General features: G+C 47.7%; 1 protein-coding gene across 3 annotated transcripts in view; it reads left to right on the top strand.

Annotated features, from left to right (window-relative positions):
* The window catches only part of CHRNA5 (cholinergic receptor nicotinic alpha 5 subunit), a 29,657-nt gene extending 13,522 nt beyond the window's left edge, over positions 1–16,135 (top strand). For 2 of the 3 annotated variants that reach the window (XM_055341903.1, XM_055341919.1), the window contains 5 exons: positions 3,495–3,646; positions 7,355–7,399; positions 8,598–8,707; positions 10,375–11,203; positions 13,288–16,135. In XM_055341903.1, coding sequence (XP_055197878.1) covers positions 3,495–3,646; positions 7,355–7,399; positions 8,598–8,707; positions 10,375–11,203; positions 13,288–13,449 — 1,298 coding nt within the window. In that variant the 3' untranslated portion in view covers positions 13,450–16,135. Of the gene's footprint in view, positions 1–451; positions 652–3,494; positions 3,647–7,354; positions 7,400–8,597; positions 8,708–10,374; positions 11,204–13,287 lie in introns of those variants that run through there. The other variant, XM_055341911.1, reaches the window with a different exon arrangement.
* Positions 16,136–16,677: the final 542 nt, after the last annotated feature.

The following is a 16,677-nucleotide window of genomic DNA, read 5'->3' on the forward strand; positions in this document are numbered from 1 at the left end:
TAGGTAATTTGGTGGGGACAGGTGATTTGGGGACCCTGCTCTTCCGCCGTCTTGCCCCTCCTCCCGGGATCCCCTCATTAATTCATTTTAATGACAAAATAATATTCCATTGGGTATTCCACATTTCATCTATCCATTTATCATTTAATAGGCATCTGGGTTGTTTCCACCTTTTAGCTATTATGAAAAATGCCGCTGTGAATGTTCATGTGCAAGTTTTGGGTGGACACCTGTTCTCATTTCTCTTGGGTATGTACCGAGAGTAGAATTGCTAGGTCTATCGTAACCCTATAGTTAACTTTTTAAGGGACTATTAAATGTTTTCCAAAGCAATCACACCATGTTACACTCCTACCAGGAGTGTACAAGGGTCCCAATTTCTCCACATCCTTCTCAACACTTGTTATCTCTGTTTTCAATCATAACCATTGTATTGGGTGTGAAACGATAACTCATTGTAGGGTCTTAAAAAATTATTTATTTATTTATTTATTTATTTATTTATTTATTTATTTATTTATTTATTTATTTCCTGTTTCTACACCCAATGCGGGGCTTGAACTCATGACCCTGAGATCAAGAGTCGCCACTCCATCGACTGAGCCGGCCAGGCACCTCTCATTAAAGCTTTGATCGGCATTTTTCTGATGGGTAAGGGGGTTGAATATCTTTTCAGACACTTACTGGCTGTTCTTTCGAGAAAGGTCTGTTCAGATCAGTAACCCATTTGAAAATTGGGTTGTTGTATCTTTTTATCATTGATTTGTAATAGGTTTTTATATAGTCTAGGTACACACCCCTTATCAGATAAATGATCTACAAATATTTTCTCCCAGGTCCCTCTTTTTAATTTTTTTTTTATAATAGTCACACACAGAGAGAGAGAGAGAGAAAGAGGCAGAGACATAGGCAGAGGGAGAAGCAGGCTCCACGCACTGGGAGCCCGACGTGGGACTCGATCTGGGGTCTCCAGAATCGCGCCCTGGGCCAAAGGCAGGCGCCAAACCGCTGCGCCACCCAGGGATCCCCAGGTCCCTCTTTTTAAGTCAGGACAGAAAACTAAAATGTATTAAAGTGACTGTTGTGATCAGCATTATACTTAGGACTGTAGAGGCGCCAAAGTATAGAAATGATTTCTACCTTTTAGGGCATTGATTTCTTTGGAGACCCAAGACTTATGTGATATAACTGGAAAAGAACACAGAGCAGTATATGTCAAATAATACACGATCTTGGTGAAAAATAGTATGAAAAATAAATGCCCTGGGATTCCAAGGAACTGAGGTTGAAAGTAATTGATTTAAATTATTTATTTTGAGTGGAAATAAATGAGCAAATGTTAACTGTGCAGAACAACTTTTTGAAAAGCATATTCAAGTTTGAATTCAGTTTCTATCGAACTTGGTAGCACCATGTGCACTGTGTCGGTCTTTCCTGCTGGACTGTGTTTATCCCTGTGTGCCCGGTACTGGGCACAGTGCCTAGTACGAGGCACTTGTCCAAGAAACATTTGTTGAATGAGTGAGCAAAAATTAGTATGGGCTGGAGCTGTCAGGGAGTGTGACACTAATTAAGCACTTTGATAAAGTCTCAGGATGGAAAATGTTCACATGAGAGGTGTGAGAGGTGGAGCGGAGCCCTGGAGACCCTTCAGAGCTCTGCCACTAACCAGCCCTGTAGCATGGCATCTACCATCACGTATCCTCCTCTCCTTTAAGCATTCTGAGGCTTATGAGCAGCATAAACTTAAAAAGATTTAGAACCGGCTAAAAATCCTCTACCTAGAATTTGCATGATTAAGGTTTTGTGCTAAAGCATCACTGACATTAGCACCCACTATTTCCATAAAATTGTGTTGAGGAAATAATATTTCTAATATTGGATATACTAGGAAGATATTTTTGAGGCTGCATCTTAAGGATTGTCGTTAGAGAGAATGTTAGAATTAATTTGTCAATGTATTTATACCCCACCTACTTTCTTTCAAACAGGATTCGAGGTGGCAAATCAAGCTAGCATCTTTTTCCCTAAGGCAAAAGGTTCTTAGATGCTATTAAAATGCATTTTATTTGTCATTTTTATCTTTCAAACAACCTCAAACTTTTGGCTATAAAAATTTTAAGCAGGATTAGGAGAGGAGAGAGTAATGCTATTGAATTAACGGCTCTTAAACATTAAAACGAATGACTCAAAAAAATAAATAAATAAATAAAACGAATGACTCTCCAGTGCATAACATTCCAGTTGAATTGGAATCTCTTCAACACTGTGCATTTTCACATAAGGAGTCTTTTATGGGAAGCAGGTGCAAGGTCTATGGTATTTACAGATTAAATCGAGTTTCCTAATTTGCCAGGGGAGCGAGAGAGGAGTGTACTGCACTCCTGATGGGTGGACGGGGCAGAGGCACCAGGGCGGGCTTCCTCCCGCTGGAACACGATCTAATAAGGACACGAGGTCTTGGGAAAGCGCTGGTTTTCTGTCACGTTGGAGAAGGCCCCTCGTGCCTGCAGAGTCCTGCGTGTGTCCCTCATCATAAATAAGCCAGCGATGTTTTGGTTCAAGTGAGTGCTTTTTCTTTGTAAAATTGGGAGTCCTGGTAAACGTCAGGCTTGACTTTCACTCATTTCAGACCCTTGACAGGGACTCGGAGCACGTAACACTGAAAACTCTCCTTTGTTCAGAGGCTTAATCCAACTTGGCAGAAGAACAAACATAACGGTGACCTGGGAATCTAACCGCTCCGCGGCTATGGCATCTAGAATATAAAAAATTCTGTTTCTCTCTCTCTTTTAAGTGTCAGGCCCTAAGGTAACTGTCTGCAAACATATAGCCAACAAAGGTATGACATCTGAATAATTCATCCAGTGCTTATATGTTTGTATAGCACAGTCATGTAAATGAAAGTTTGTTAATTTTACATTTACAGTTGATGTAAATGCACCTCAAAGTCTCTGTTTTCTAGGTTTGGAATTTTTCCCCAAGCAACTCCTCGAGCCCTGGCAACTTATTTAAAAGCTTAAAAGCTTTTGTTAGAATATTCTGTATAAAGTACTGTTTCCTAAGGAACATAGCGTGTTTCCATATGAGTAATCGGATTTTACTAAGAGATATATCCAAGCCACAGTGTGCCTTATTGATCATAAACATTTGTATCAATATTTTATTGTAAAGGCTCTATTAATAGCCTAAATATGGGCGGCCTGGGTGGCTCAGTGGTTTAGCACCGCCTTCGGCCCAGGGTGTGATCCTGGGGTCGCGGGATCGAGTCCCGCGTTGGGCTCCCTGCATGGAGCCTGCTTCTCCCTCTGCCTGGGTCTCTGACTCTCTTTGTGCATCTCTCTGTGTCTTTCATGGATAAATAAATAAAAATAAAATCTTAAAAAAAATAGCCTAAATAATAGGTTGGTTCCTATAAAGCCGAACATTTTTTAAAGCATAGGTATTTAGTGGGCAAGAAGCTAATACACTAACTTTGAAAAATCTTTATGCAGGATTGGCTGAACCATCCTTGGTGGCAAAACATGAAGACAGTTTGTTTAAGGATTTGTTTCAAGACTACGAAAGATGGGTTCGTCCTGTGGAACACCTGAATGACAAAATAAAAATAAAGTTTGGCCTTGCACTGTCTCAGCTAGTGGATGTGGTAAGTGTGACAGGCATCACATGCTGCATTTCAGAGGTTCTGGGGGCGCCATGGGCCCGGGGGTGGGGGCAGCGGGTTTCCAGGGGGCCCGGGCAGGGAGGAGTGGTTGCTGCGGGCACTGGGATGCACTGTTTGCATGACATTGAGGAGTTTACAAATAAATCACTGATCTGGTAATTATTGTAGGTTTATTTTGAATAAGGTCAAACCCCTCTGCCTGTGTCTCTGCCTCCTCTCTCTCTCTCTGTGACTATCATAAATAAATAAAAAAATTAAAAAAAATTTAAAAAAGAAGGGATCCCTGGGTGGTGCAGTGGTTTGGCGCCTGCCTTTGGCCCAGGGTGCGATCCAGGAGACCCGGGATCAAATCCCACGTCGGGCTCCCGGTGCATGGAGCCTGCTTCTCCCTCTGCCTGTGTCTCTGCCTCTCTCTCTCTCTCTCTCTGTGACTATCATAAATAAATAAAAAAATTAAAAAAATTGAATAAGGTCAAAAATAGGAAATATTTTATATGGAAGCTTCTCATTACATTTTTTAAAAAATATGATTTTAAAAAGTCAACATTTTATTTTATTTTTATTTTATTTATTATTATTTATTTATTTATTTATTTATTTATTTATTTATTTATTTATTTATTTATTTATTATTTATTTATTTATTTATTTATTTATTATAGTCACAGAGAGAGAGAGAGAGGCAGAGACACAGGCAGAGAAGCAGGCTCCATGTACCGGGAGCCCGATGTGGGATTCGATCCCGGGTCTCCAGGATCGCGCCCTGGGCCAAAGGCAGGCGCCAAACCGCTGCACCACCCAGGGATCCCCAAAAGTCAACATTTTAAAGAGGAAAGAGTCCAAGAGTAGAGTTTTATATTGTTAGTACCAAAAGGCGTCTCAGCCCGTCAGCGTTTTAGTCTCACGCCTCAGACACGTCTGAGGCTCTGCCACGTGGCGCCCACCAGGGAGCGTGGGTTCCCTTGTGACGAGTTCTCGCCATCCCGAGACCCTTCTCCTCGAACTCAGAGCTCGTGCCAACGTCGACATTAGTTTCTCCTTGTTCTGATCACGGCAGTCACTAGCCCTTTCCCTGCTGCGTCCCCAGAGCCCACGGTGACAGCGATGGTTAGAGAGGAGCCTTTATTTCCTAATTAGAGAAGCAGTGAGGATGCTTGTAGAGAGCTCGGAAAGTACAAACGACTACAAATAAGGGAATAAAGACTGTGTTTACACCCCCTGGAGGTGACCCGTGGTGACATTTTGCTGTATTTCTTGCCAGTTGTTTGTGTGTAACTTTTCAAATTGGGATATTAATTTTGACACAATGAATCCTTTTTTCCCCTCTTGTTTTTTGTTCCGTTACAATTTTAAAAACAGTCTTAATTCCACTGTGGGCACGCGGTGTCCTATTGGCCTCAGGTGCCGGTCTAGTGGCTGACATCTCCTTGCACCGCCCAGCACCCATTTCTCTCCTCTTGTCACATTAAGAGCATTGCCTGCCTCATTCCATAATCTTCATACATAAATATAATTTTAATGTCTATCCGACGTTCCGTTTATGACTTATTTAAATATTCTATTGTTGGCAGAAGTTAATTCCCATTATTTCCTTTTATAAATGACGACTGTATTTGTATTATTAATGACAAATGCCTGAATTTGGTGGCTGCTAACTTTATCGTCAGGTCACAAAACCATCGCCCTGCGCCCCCCCCCCCACTCCCCCCTTCACACAGTGGCTTCTCTGCCGACGGCGCCATGTCCTGGGGACAGCCCTGCATTTGTCCTTCTGGGTTGTGTCCCATCGTACGTGGTGCTGACACGTAACAGATGCTTGGAACCTGAGGTCTCCTCGCGTCGGGCTGTGCCCCACATTTGGGGCCAGTTGTGAACTTAGGTGTCACTCCTTTATCTGTGTTCCCGTGGAGGACGTGGGTGCCGACTGGGTCCTAGCCTCTGGTGCACAATTCGTGTGCGTTCACATTTTTCTGGGGAAAAGGTCTATCATTTTCATTAGATTCTCAAAGCTGACCTGCTGCCTTGTGGCATCATGGGTAAGAGGTTTACCAGAACTTTCCCCGTCATTCATGGCTGCATTTAGGGCTTTAGCCCCAGGGGTACGCTGCGCAGTCGGCACTCACTCTGATGCTGTGTGACTTTGGGGCGGACAGTAGGGCCACTGCTGTGGGGCTTAAGCTCAGGAGCTTGCCATTCTAACCGGTTCCCACCAGCCGGGGCAGTTCCGCACATTCCCCCTGCTGGGCTGGTTCCTCTATCTTCGGGATGAAGGAACTGCACTAGATAAAATCTCCAGGTCGTTTCCTTTTATTTTATTTTTTTTAATAATTTTTTTTATTTATTTATGATAGTCACAGAGAGAGAGAGAGAGGCAGAGACACAGGCAGAGGGAGAAGCAGGTTCCATGCACCGGGAGCCCGACGTGGGATTCGATCCCGGGTCTTCAGGATCGTGCCCTGGGCCAAAGGCAGGCACCAAACTGCTGCGCCACCCAGGGATCCCTCCTTTTATTTTTAATTAAAACAATTTTTCTTAAAGATTTTATTTATCCATTCATGAGAGACACACACAGAGAGGCAGAGACACGGGCAGAGGGAGACGCAGGCTCCCCTCCAGGAGCCCAGTGCGGACTTGATCCCGGGACCCCGGGGTCACGCCCTGAGCCGGACGCAGATGCTTGACCGCTGAGCCACCCCGGGGGTCCCCCCGGGTCCTCTCCAAGGACAGGTGACCTTTGGAACCGTCGTGAAAGAGTGACGCCCGCGCTGTACTCCCCAGATTGTTCCTGAGTCAGACTTCAGGGCCTCTGTCCTCTGCCCGCTCCTCTCCTGGGCCGCCCACCTGCTGTGGAAGGCGTCCCGCCAGGCCCTGAGCCATCTGAAGCCCTGTCCTCCCTCCCAGCCTACGGTTGCGCCCACTGCTGTGCGTGTCCCCACCTGGCGTTCCGTCCTGCCAGCGGTGTCTGTAGTTGGCACCTGGCGATCACCTGGTCTTGTACTGGTCCCACAGGCTCCATGGTATTTCAGGGAAAGTGACGGAAGTGATGTCACTTTAATTAGGCCTCGAAAGCTCAGTGACAAGCCGGTCTCAGCAAAGCTCCATCTGGGATGTGTGAGCAGCAAGTGGCTGAGACCCCAGCTCGCCAGGAAAGTGGCCATGCAAGCGCAGGGCAGTGACCTCAGCTCGGCCGAGATCAGCGATGCGGCCCTGTGCTCGGCGGGGCACAGAACACCGCCGGGTTCCAGCCTGGGGACATGCGGGAATGGGTGTGACTCCGGCCCTCCCCTTCCCCCGTTTCGGCTCTTCTGCAATCACCGCGTATGTCGTAGTTCACGGCGATTCACAACTCGCTGTCCGCTTCTTCCTTCGAGTGCCAAGTGCGCGGTGACGCTGTGCTTGTTCCTTAGACCGTGTTTCGGGTTTGAGGACGTAGAGTAGCTGAGTCCCTGAACGTTCCATCCAAGATGCCAGCAGTGTCCTGCAGGGCAGTTTATCTGAAATACGGAGAATGTTGAAAGGAATAATGTGAAATTAGGCTGGAAAAGTGATGCTGCTTTTCCAGAGACCTGCATCGATGAGCAGGATGTAGGTACAGTATGGACGGGGTGTGTGCAGGAAACTGAAAATCCTTATTTAAAGCATCACGTTTCTGTACTTGAAATCAGCCTTATTTAAATTTTTGTTTTACAGGATGAGAAAAATCAGTTAATGACAACGAACGTCTGGTTGAAGCAGGTGTGTATAAAATTCAAAAGGTCACTGGTGCTGCGACTGTAGGGTTTTCAGAAACACGAGCAGGTGGTCTGGCGGACGGACAGGACGCCAGAGGCTCTCGTATCCGACCAGGGAGTCCTGGGGTGGCTGCTGTCCTGCAGGCGCTGTTTCCCGGGCAGAAGTCCTGGCCCCCGGGAATGTCTGTCTCATGGGGGAAAGGAGCTAGGAGGCTGTGTTGTACCTTAACGCTGACAAGCTCGGAGGAAAGCTCACTGGGTGAGAGGGCGAGGTAGTGTCAGGGATGTACTTTTAACCAGCACAGTTGGGGAGAGCATCACTCAGAAGGTAATGTCTGAGCGAGGAGAAGAATGAGCCATGCGAGTATCTCAGGGAGAAGCAATCCAGGCAGAGAGGGGCCAGCAAGTGCAAAGGCCCTGCAGCTGCTGTGCACCTGGTATGTCGAAGGAGGAGCAAGCGGGCCAGTGTGGGTAGAGGTGAGTGAACCGTGGGGAGGTCAGAGAAGCAGGGGGAGGCCCCCGGTTTAGCAAGCACCTGGGCTGCTGCCAGGATTGTGGCGCTTACTTGGAGTGAGACGGAAACAGGCGATCAATTATTCTTACGCACGTAGCCCCTTTTGTAGGAAGGGCTCCTTTTTCCTCTGGGCCATCGACCTCTGTACTCAGGTGCTGCTGTGTCCTTCCCTTTGCTCTTCCTTTATCAGCCCTAATTTAATACCCACTACCAGTTCCCGGGCCCTAACTCCCAAAAGGCACACCCCCTTTTGTGGGGCTGCGTCTTCGTATGATCACAGAATGTCCCTGTATGGAGGCTGGACAGGTGTTCACCTCTGTGGAGGGTGTGATGAGTCCCGTTCCCCTGGCATGGACCCGTCCAGCCAAGGACAGTGCAGCCGGCTCTTCCGTGGCCAGGCTGGAGCCCCGGGTGTGTCCTCGGGGGGAGGGGAGCAGGTGACACAGCTGTGAGCACCCCCACGCCCCCGCCACAGTCCTCATCTGTGTCTCCCGGCACCAAGGCTGCAGACACCGAAGGGGCTGTGCTCCCACACTCAACAAAGACACGGAGCTGAGTTTTCTCTAGGGCGAGTAGAGATGCTTTTATGTCTGGAATTTCTGGATTTGGCAAAAAGCATTGTTTCTACTATGCTTCACGGTCGATGTCATCGCAATCGGCGACTGAGGCTGTCATGTTTGTTCTGAAGGAGTGGACGGACGTGAAACTGAGATGGCGCCCTGGTGACTACGGAGGAATAAAAGTGATACGCGTCCCTTCCGACTCCCTCTGGACCCCAGACATCGTTTTGTTTGATAAGTAAGTCATATTCCAAATTCTGCTTTATGCTTTTAGAAGAAAACTGTATTTCTATTAGGCACTAGTGATTCTTCCTTTTGAAAACCGTCCAGTTGTAAGATCAAATGACTTGATCTTATGTGTTTTGCGAAACTGCAAATAGGGTCTGTGGATCCTCACCCCCCTTTTGAGGTGTTCTTCTGTCCTTTGATTTTTTTAAAATTTTTATTTATTTATGATAGTCACAGAGAGAGAGAGAGAGGCAGAGACATAGGCAGAGGGAGAAGCAGGCTCCATGCACCGGGAGCCTGATGTGGGATTCGATCCCGGGTCTCCAGGATCGCGCCCTGGGCCAAAGGCAGGCGCCAAACTGCTGCGCCACCCAGGGATCCCTGTCCTTTGATTTTTAAAACTTGTGAACCATCTAGAAAGCACAGAACAGTGTATGGAAGTTGGGGGGTGTCACCCCTAATCAGTCCCGTTATCCCAGCCCTGGGGTTGTCACCCCATCCCAGTTCCTGGCCTTGTGCTTTATTGGATTCCCATTGCTATTGTGAAAATAATGTTTTTGATGGACGAGGAACAGGAGAGGCAGGGTGTTGTGCCCTTGTCCAAGATCACACAGTTGCATGTGGCGGGGTGGGGTTTACACGGGCAGCCTGGCATCTCTGTTCAGCCTCCTACTTAACAGACCAAATATTGGGCAGATTACCTTCCAGATTTGGGGATATTTAAAAAAATAGTTGAGGTCACACTTATGTTTAGATGTGCTTCTAATTTTGCTTAAATACTGTATTGTAATTATCCCATGACGGGGGCTGTGCACTCATCTTTATAGGTGTCCTACCCACGTCTATTTTCAGGATGGTTTTTAACTTGGGGAACAGATAATTCTGGGATCGAGTTTCAGTTTTTCTAGGATCACCCCAGAGCAAATCTGGGAATTTGTGCTTACCCTAAAGCACTTTGGAGTATTCGCAAGAACGCACTTGGCATGAAGACAGAGCAAATGCTGTGTAGAAATATTCATCTCTAAATACCGTTTCCCTGCACGCTTCTTCATATGTTAAGAGGCAAGAGGCTGTAAGGTAACAGGACATAGTTTCCCAGAGCATCACCTTACTCCAGGCCCCTGAAGACGTTTTTACATAAATGTGAGTCTAGCAAAAGCCACATGAGTTTTAGGATAAACAATATTTCAAAGAAATCTTGTGTCGGTAGACTTTCCCAGAACATGAGTTCGCGGGGCAGCGGGGCTTAGAGGCATGGCTGAGCACTGATGCTCTTCCCTGCCCAGGCAGCAAGCACCCAGTATTTGCTAGCGGGGAATAGCGCCGTGTGGGGCGTCGAGGCACGTGGACTCAGCAGCTGGCTGCTATCCTATTGTTCAAATAGCCGAATTATGTTTTGTGAGTAAAGGGAAATCTTTCGGGCTCTAAAATCTCATGGTCCTGTGAAGTACAGATGTGATCATCAGTCGTGGGTCCATGTGGAAGGAGTCCAGGTCTAGGAAGGTTGTCTATTTAGGGAAGACGGCCGTGGGACAGGTCCCCTACATGCAGCGGGTGTATCTCCTGCATCACAACCTACAGAGCATCTCATTGGCCGGGCTCCCCCCCCCCCAGCCTGTGACAGGCCTGCCAGGGCTCCCCAGTCTTTGCGCTGTCACGTGCGTGTGTTTATTTCAGTGCCGATGGCCGTTTTGAAGGGACCAGCACGAAAGCGGTGGTCAGGTACGATGGCACGGTCACCTGGATGCCCCCCGCGAACTACAAGAGTTCCTGTACCATAGATGTCACGTTTTTCCCATTTGACGTCCAAAACTGCTCCATGAAGTTTGGTTCCTGGACTTACGATGGATCACAGGTCGATATCATCTTGGAGGACCAAGACGTGGACAAGAGAGACTTTTTCGACAACGGAGAATGGGAGATTGTCAGCGCCACCGGGAGCAGAGGGAACAGGACGGACAGCACCTGCTGGTACCCGTACGTCACGTACTCGTTTGTGATCAAGCGTCTGCCTCTCTTCTACACCTTGTTCCTCATCATACCCTGCATCGGGCTCTCGTTTTTAACGGTGCTCGTCTTCTACCTCCCCTCCAACGAGGGCGAGAAGATCTGCCTCTGCACGTCAGTCCTGGTCTCTCTGACTGTCTTCCTGCTGGTGATCGAGGAGATCATACCCTCGTCGTCCAAAGTGATCCCCCTGATCGGAGAGTACCTGGTGTTCACCATGATTTTCGTGACTCTGTCCATCATGGTAACCGTCTTCGCCATCAACATCCACCACCGTTCCTCCTCGACGCACGATGCCATGGCACCCTGGGTGCGCAAGATCTTTCTCCACAAGCTCCCCAAGGTGCTCTGCATGAGAAGCCACACAGACAGGTACTTCGCCCAGGCGGGGACCGGGGGCGTGGGGAGCCCGGGGGCTCCGAGAAACACGTTGGAAGCCGCGCTCGATTCGATCCGCTACATCACCAGGCACGTCAGGAAGGAGAACGACGTCCGTGAGGTCTGTGACACGTGGTGCTTACGGATGCTTGTGCGCCTGCAAGGCCGGGGAGCCGGTGGCTCAGGTCAAGGGCGGGGGTGCGGCCTGCTGCCGGCGGAGAGCTCGGCCTCGTCACCCCGGGGGCGTCCCCGGGCCTCCCTTCCCAGGTCCCCCAGCTGCTCCTGCTGTGTAGAGGAGTAACAATCCCGCCGTGGTCTTGCCGGGTTGCTTTCACTTACCTACGTTGTGTCTGAGTCTGTGACAATCCGGAGGTACAACTTGGCATGATCATTTATCACAAGTTATTTTTTAATGAGTGAGCCTCATGTAGGCTTTATCAACATCGCCGAGATATTTTTTTTTCTAGAATATGTCTTTTTGTTGTTCATTTACAAGAGAATGTCCGTGAAATTAAAAGCAGTCAGGTATTCTCGGTGTCATCTATCGTATGTCAAAGTGTTCATGTGAAATTTAGTAACAGTGCTTAAGAGTATGCTTAATTTGCTTAAAAATAAAAACTCACATAAAACTTTATTAGGGAAAGATAACTCATTGGCTTCTTATTTAAGATTTAAAATACAAAAAAAGATTTAAAATATAAGAATTGAACATGAATACATTCTACTAATGTGATTAGATTGTTTTCTTTCAAAACGTCAAATTTCAGTCTTGTCACTATTCTTTCTCTTGTGTAACTTTTTGAAGCTATGAACCTAGTGTTTTTTTTTTGTTTTGTTTTGTTTTTTATTTATGATAGTCACAGAGAGATAGAGATAGAGAGAGAGAGAGAGAGAGAGAGAGAGAGGCAGAGACACAGGCAGAGGGAGAAGCAGGCTCCATGCACCGGGAGCCTGACGTGGGATTCGATCCCGGGTCTCCAGGATCGTGCCCTGGGCCAAAGGCAGGCGCCAAACCGCTGCGCCACCCAGGGATCCCAAACCTAGTGTTTTTATAATTGAATCTGTTTTGAATACTCCCATGAAAATTATCTGAATTCTCATTTCTGAAGCCTTTTTTAAATGGAAAAATTTGTAGCAGGTGTGGGAAGCATCAAAGCAAATCTGGTAAAATCACAGCCCTCCCCTAGAAGGAACATATAGACATATATTTCTGAAAAACTTTTTAATGCTTGTGGACTTACAAAGTTTCTATTTCATCGTAGTATGATTAGTTTATGAGGTCTGAAGTGATCGATGGAGACTTAAAAAATATAGGTGTCAGCTGAATAATGATTTGGATTGAGATGGGATTTAATGAATGTCTATAAAGTGTTATTATGCAGAAGGGCCAGGGCCTATCCCCCTGGAGCCAGTAAATAGATTTTATTTTCAGGGAAAGTAGAGTGTTTACAGCCCCCTGAAGTCCACATTATCCCACAACTGGGGGGCGGAGCTCCCATGGGGGAACCTCCTGCTTCACAAGGCAGGGGTGAGGGGAGGCCCTGCAGGGGGGCAGTCCCTGGAGCTCAGGGGCTGGTCCGTCTGCCCTTCCCTTGAGGTCACTCACAACTGCGGAGCTCGCTTCCTGCTCAGGCTGCAAAATGAGGGATGAAGTGAGGTCCAGGCCGGCAGATCTGAATTCATGAGTTTAGATTAAAATGACCCCCAGGGAATCCAAAACTAAATAATGCAGGTTGTGGGGCGGGGAAGAAGATTAACCGCTAATAGTTATTATTCCGAACCAACTTTTAATTTGGCTTGAAATTAATTAGGTTCAGGCTGGATTCTCTTTGAAAACTAAAATAAGTACACAGCGCTGGGCAAGAACAAATAACAGAAATAACTATATAATAAGAATCAAAGAGATTTTAGTTTATTATAAAATAAGTAGTATATTCCTGATTTTTATTAAAAATCTATCAAAATATGCCACTTGTAATCTATGACAAATCCAAGTGTGAATTAATAGACTGCGTGGCATGTCTGAAAGCTTGTGGAGTCCCTGCCAGGAAGTGTGTCCTCAAGCTGAGCCCAGGGTCCTTCACTGCTGCGAGGTGGAAACTCATCTCGCCTCTAACCTCGTGTGTAGTATCTTAGGGTAATCACGCAATTTTAAATCATGCATTTAATGTATGTGTGGTTTTTTTTTTTCTTTTTTTGCAACAGGTCGTTGAAGATTGGAAATTCATAGCACAGGTGCTTGATCGGATGTTTCTGTGGACTTTTCTTCTGGTTTCAGTGGTTGGATCTCTTGGGCTTTTCGTCCCTGTTATTTATAAGTGGGCAAACATCGTAGTCCCGGTTCACATTGGAGATGCAAATAAGTGATGCTTCCCAAGGGGCCGTAGTTACCAAAGGCATACGTAGCTGTGGACACTATAAAGTTAGAAAATGTAAATTGTGCCTAAAATTGGATGGCAGCCTTAGCAGAGTAACAGTTGCTAACATTGGTTTATCCTAATAGACTGTCCACTGGAACATTTTACCTGCATGACTGAAGCACTTGCTGACTCCACATCTGGTCCAAAAATAGCAGGAGAGTGTATGAACTGTGCTAGTGAGAAAATCACGTGTGGATCCTGGCAAATAACACCCTTTGTAATCAAAAGTGAAGCTCATCTTTTGATTGTGTCAGAAAACTCCTGTTGCATTTGGAGATTGATTTCAGAGCTTTTCCTGCATTCGGTAAAGGTACACATTTTAAGTCTCTGTCCTGTATCCGCGGGGAGCGGCCGGCCTTTGGCGTGGGTTCTGCTGCTGTGCTCAGTAAGCGAGCTACGTGGTTTGATCACAACTTAATGTGATGCTGAGTTTCTATGACCGACATTTTCAAAAATGGGAATTCCTTTAAGGCTTACTTTATTCCTTAGCTGCTCCAACTGAACAATTATTGTATTATTTTTATAGCTTGCTGTCCATTGCAAAATCATACAATAGACAACCCCTGTGGACGTGTGCTAATACCTCCTTAACATTAATTCCAAGCCCTTTGTCTACATTTTCCACAATTAATCATTTTCTGTATAAATTGTAGCATTTCCATATTCTTCATCTTAGAACAGTCCTCTGCAATTAAGTGAATCCCAGTTTTAAAACTTAAAAAAGAAAAGTCTATGGATACTATCAAATTGTACTGTGAAGAAGTCATCCTCCGAGATGAAAGGTGGTTTCTAGGTGGTAGAAGCACCTCGCTACACGTGGGATTCCGTGGTCCCAACAGTAGCAGCGCTAGAGCCTTCCGGTTGCGAGGGCCTGCAGAGGTCACGGCCTCGGCCTCTCACCGCGTCACCGTCCTCAGGACGGACGGTCCATCCTGGGCGAAGGAGCCAGGCTCCGCATCTCGGTGGCACGAGCCGTTGGGCCGGGGAGAGCACAGATGAAAGCGCTGCTGCCTCTGACGCAGCTCCTAGCTCTGGAGAGAACCAATGCCTTCTGTCTAGTGAGTAGCCGACCGGGGGCGCGCCAACGCGGGAAGGCAGAGGCGGGCCTCCTCCCTGTGTTCGATCCCAGGCACGCGCTCACGGTCATTTCACAAGTGATCGTTCGGTTTGAGGAGTGTGAATGCCCGGTAGCTATCCCTGGTGCCTCCTCGGTCCGTGGTACTGTTATTTAAGGTTCTGTAAGGAAACACATTTTACAGAAATCTCCCTCTGACCTCCTGAAACACAAGTCACAGCCGCCTGCAATTTCGTCAGTTTTATTTCTGCAGCCAAAGCATCAGAATGACTTGAGGGGGAGATGGAGCTGGTCTCCGCGAAGCCCCCCTCCTCGTGGCGCCTGCTCACCCGCCGCCTGCAGCACGTGAGGCTCCACGGCAGCAGTTCTCAATCCAGCAGTTTTGCCCTCCAGGGGACACCTGGGTTTTGGAGATATTTTTGGTTGCCCAACCGGCAGGGGACCGGGGCCGTGTCACTGGTGTCTAGCGGGCACAGGCCAGGGGGCCTGAAGGTCCCACGATGTACAGGACAGTCCTTTGAGCGCCGCACTATCTGGCGGAAACACCGGTGCAGCCCAGGCTGGGAACTGCTGGCCAGGGGGTTGCCGGCCGTGACTGCGATGCCAGGCCAGCTCCTCACGCGCAGGCCCCGGGGCCGATGCGGGCTAGGGGCGCAGGCTCCGTGGTGGGGCGCGGCAGACCGGTGTGCTGGGGTCCCGGAGGCAGCAGGCGGGGTGTTGCTGAAATAGTCCCGAACTTCGAGGAGATTGCAGCTACCCAAGAAAACCCTCGGGAAACCTGTGATACTGACCCAAACGGAGGCTCGCATTTCTGAACAAGTTTTCCTGTTCAGTTAGGCCTCAACCACTACAAACACGGAAACAGTTTTCTTATTTAGGCCACTTTTACATATTCTGTAGTAGAGCGTACTACTTAACATTGCAGAAAAACTGTATTTTGACATTTCTTTACCAAAAAGGCTGCTTAAATGTTCATTTATCTATAATAAATACGCTTGACATTTTTCTTGCATGAATCGTTTTTGATAAAATCAAGACAACTGGATAAATAAGCAAACCTTGAAATGCCACAAACAATGCTGGTAGCTTGATGATAGGAGATGGGAGAAAGCCAATAAAACTCTTGGAAGAAAACAGGAGAAATTCTTTACAACACTTGAGTTGGCAGTGATTTCTTGGATGTGACACAAAAGAGCACAGGTGACAAAAAACTGACAAACTGGAATTAATGAAAATTTAAAGATTTTGTGCATCAGAAGACACTATCCACAGGGTGAAAAGACAACCCACAGAGTGAGAGAAAATATTTACAAACCACATGTCTGATAGGAGGTTAGCATCTGGAATAATTAGATAACTCCTAAAACTTAACAAAATAACCCAAACAGCTCAGTTGAGAAATGAAAAAGGACCCGAACAGACGACATCTCTCCAAAGAAGACGACAGGACACACAGCCAACAGGCACTGAGAGGATGCTCAGCGTGACTCATCATCACGTAAATGCAAATCAAAACCGCAGGGAGGTGGCGGCTGTTATCAGGGAACCAGTGCTGCTGCGGATGCGGGGACTGAGCCCTCGGGGAGTGCGACATGGTGCAGCCACGGTGCAAAACAGGACGCTGCTTCCGCAAAAAGTTAAAAATAGGGTTACTGCAGGAGCCAATCCACGGCTGGGCACGGACCCCAGAGAACAGAAGGCAGGGTCTCCAACACGTCCCTGTCCGCCCGGTTCACAGCAGCACGACCGGTGGCAGCCGCACTGCGGAGCCGCCCAAGCGGCTCTTGAAGCTACACACGTGGGAGCGTCCTCAGCCTCGGAGACAAAGACGTCTGACACCTGCTGCGACACGACACAGCGGAGCCTTGAGGACATTCTGCTCCGTGAAATAGGCTGGTCGCAGAAGGACAGACCCCGTGCGTCGGCTCGTGTGGGGCAAGGTAGGCGAGGTCCTACAAGCCGAGCACCTGGGCGCGGGGCGGGGGGGGGGGCTGCGTGGCAGCGCCACGGTGTGTCCCACCAGGACCTGCACACCCAGAGAGGATGAAGATGGCAACGGCCGCGGGTCCGTGCACTTCCCCATGGGAGAGCCGCCCGTCC

This window comes from Nyctereutes procyonoides, unplaced genomic scaffold (genome assembly GCF_905146905.1).
Source record: "Nyctereutes procyonoides isolate TBG_1078 unplaced genomic scaffold, NYPRO_anot_genome, whole genome shotgun sequence".
Classification (NCBI taxonomy): Eukaryota; Metazoa; Chordata; class Mammalia; order Carnivora; family Canidae; genus Nyctereutes; species Nyctereutes procyonoides.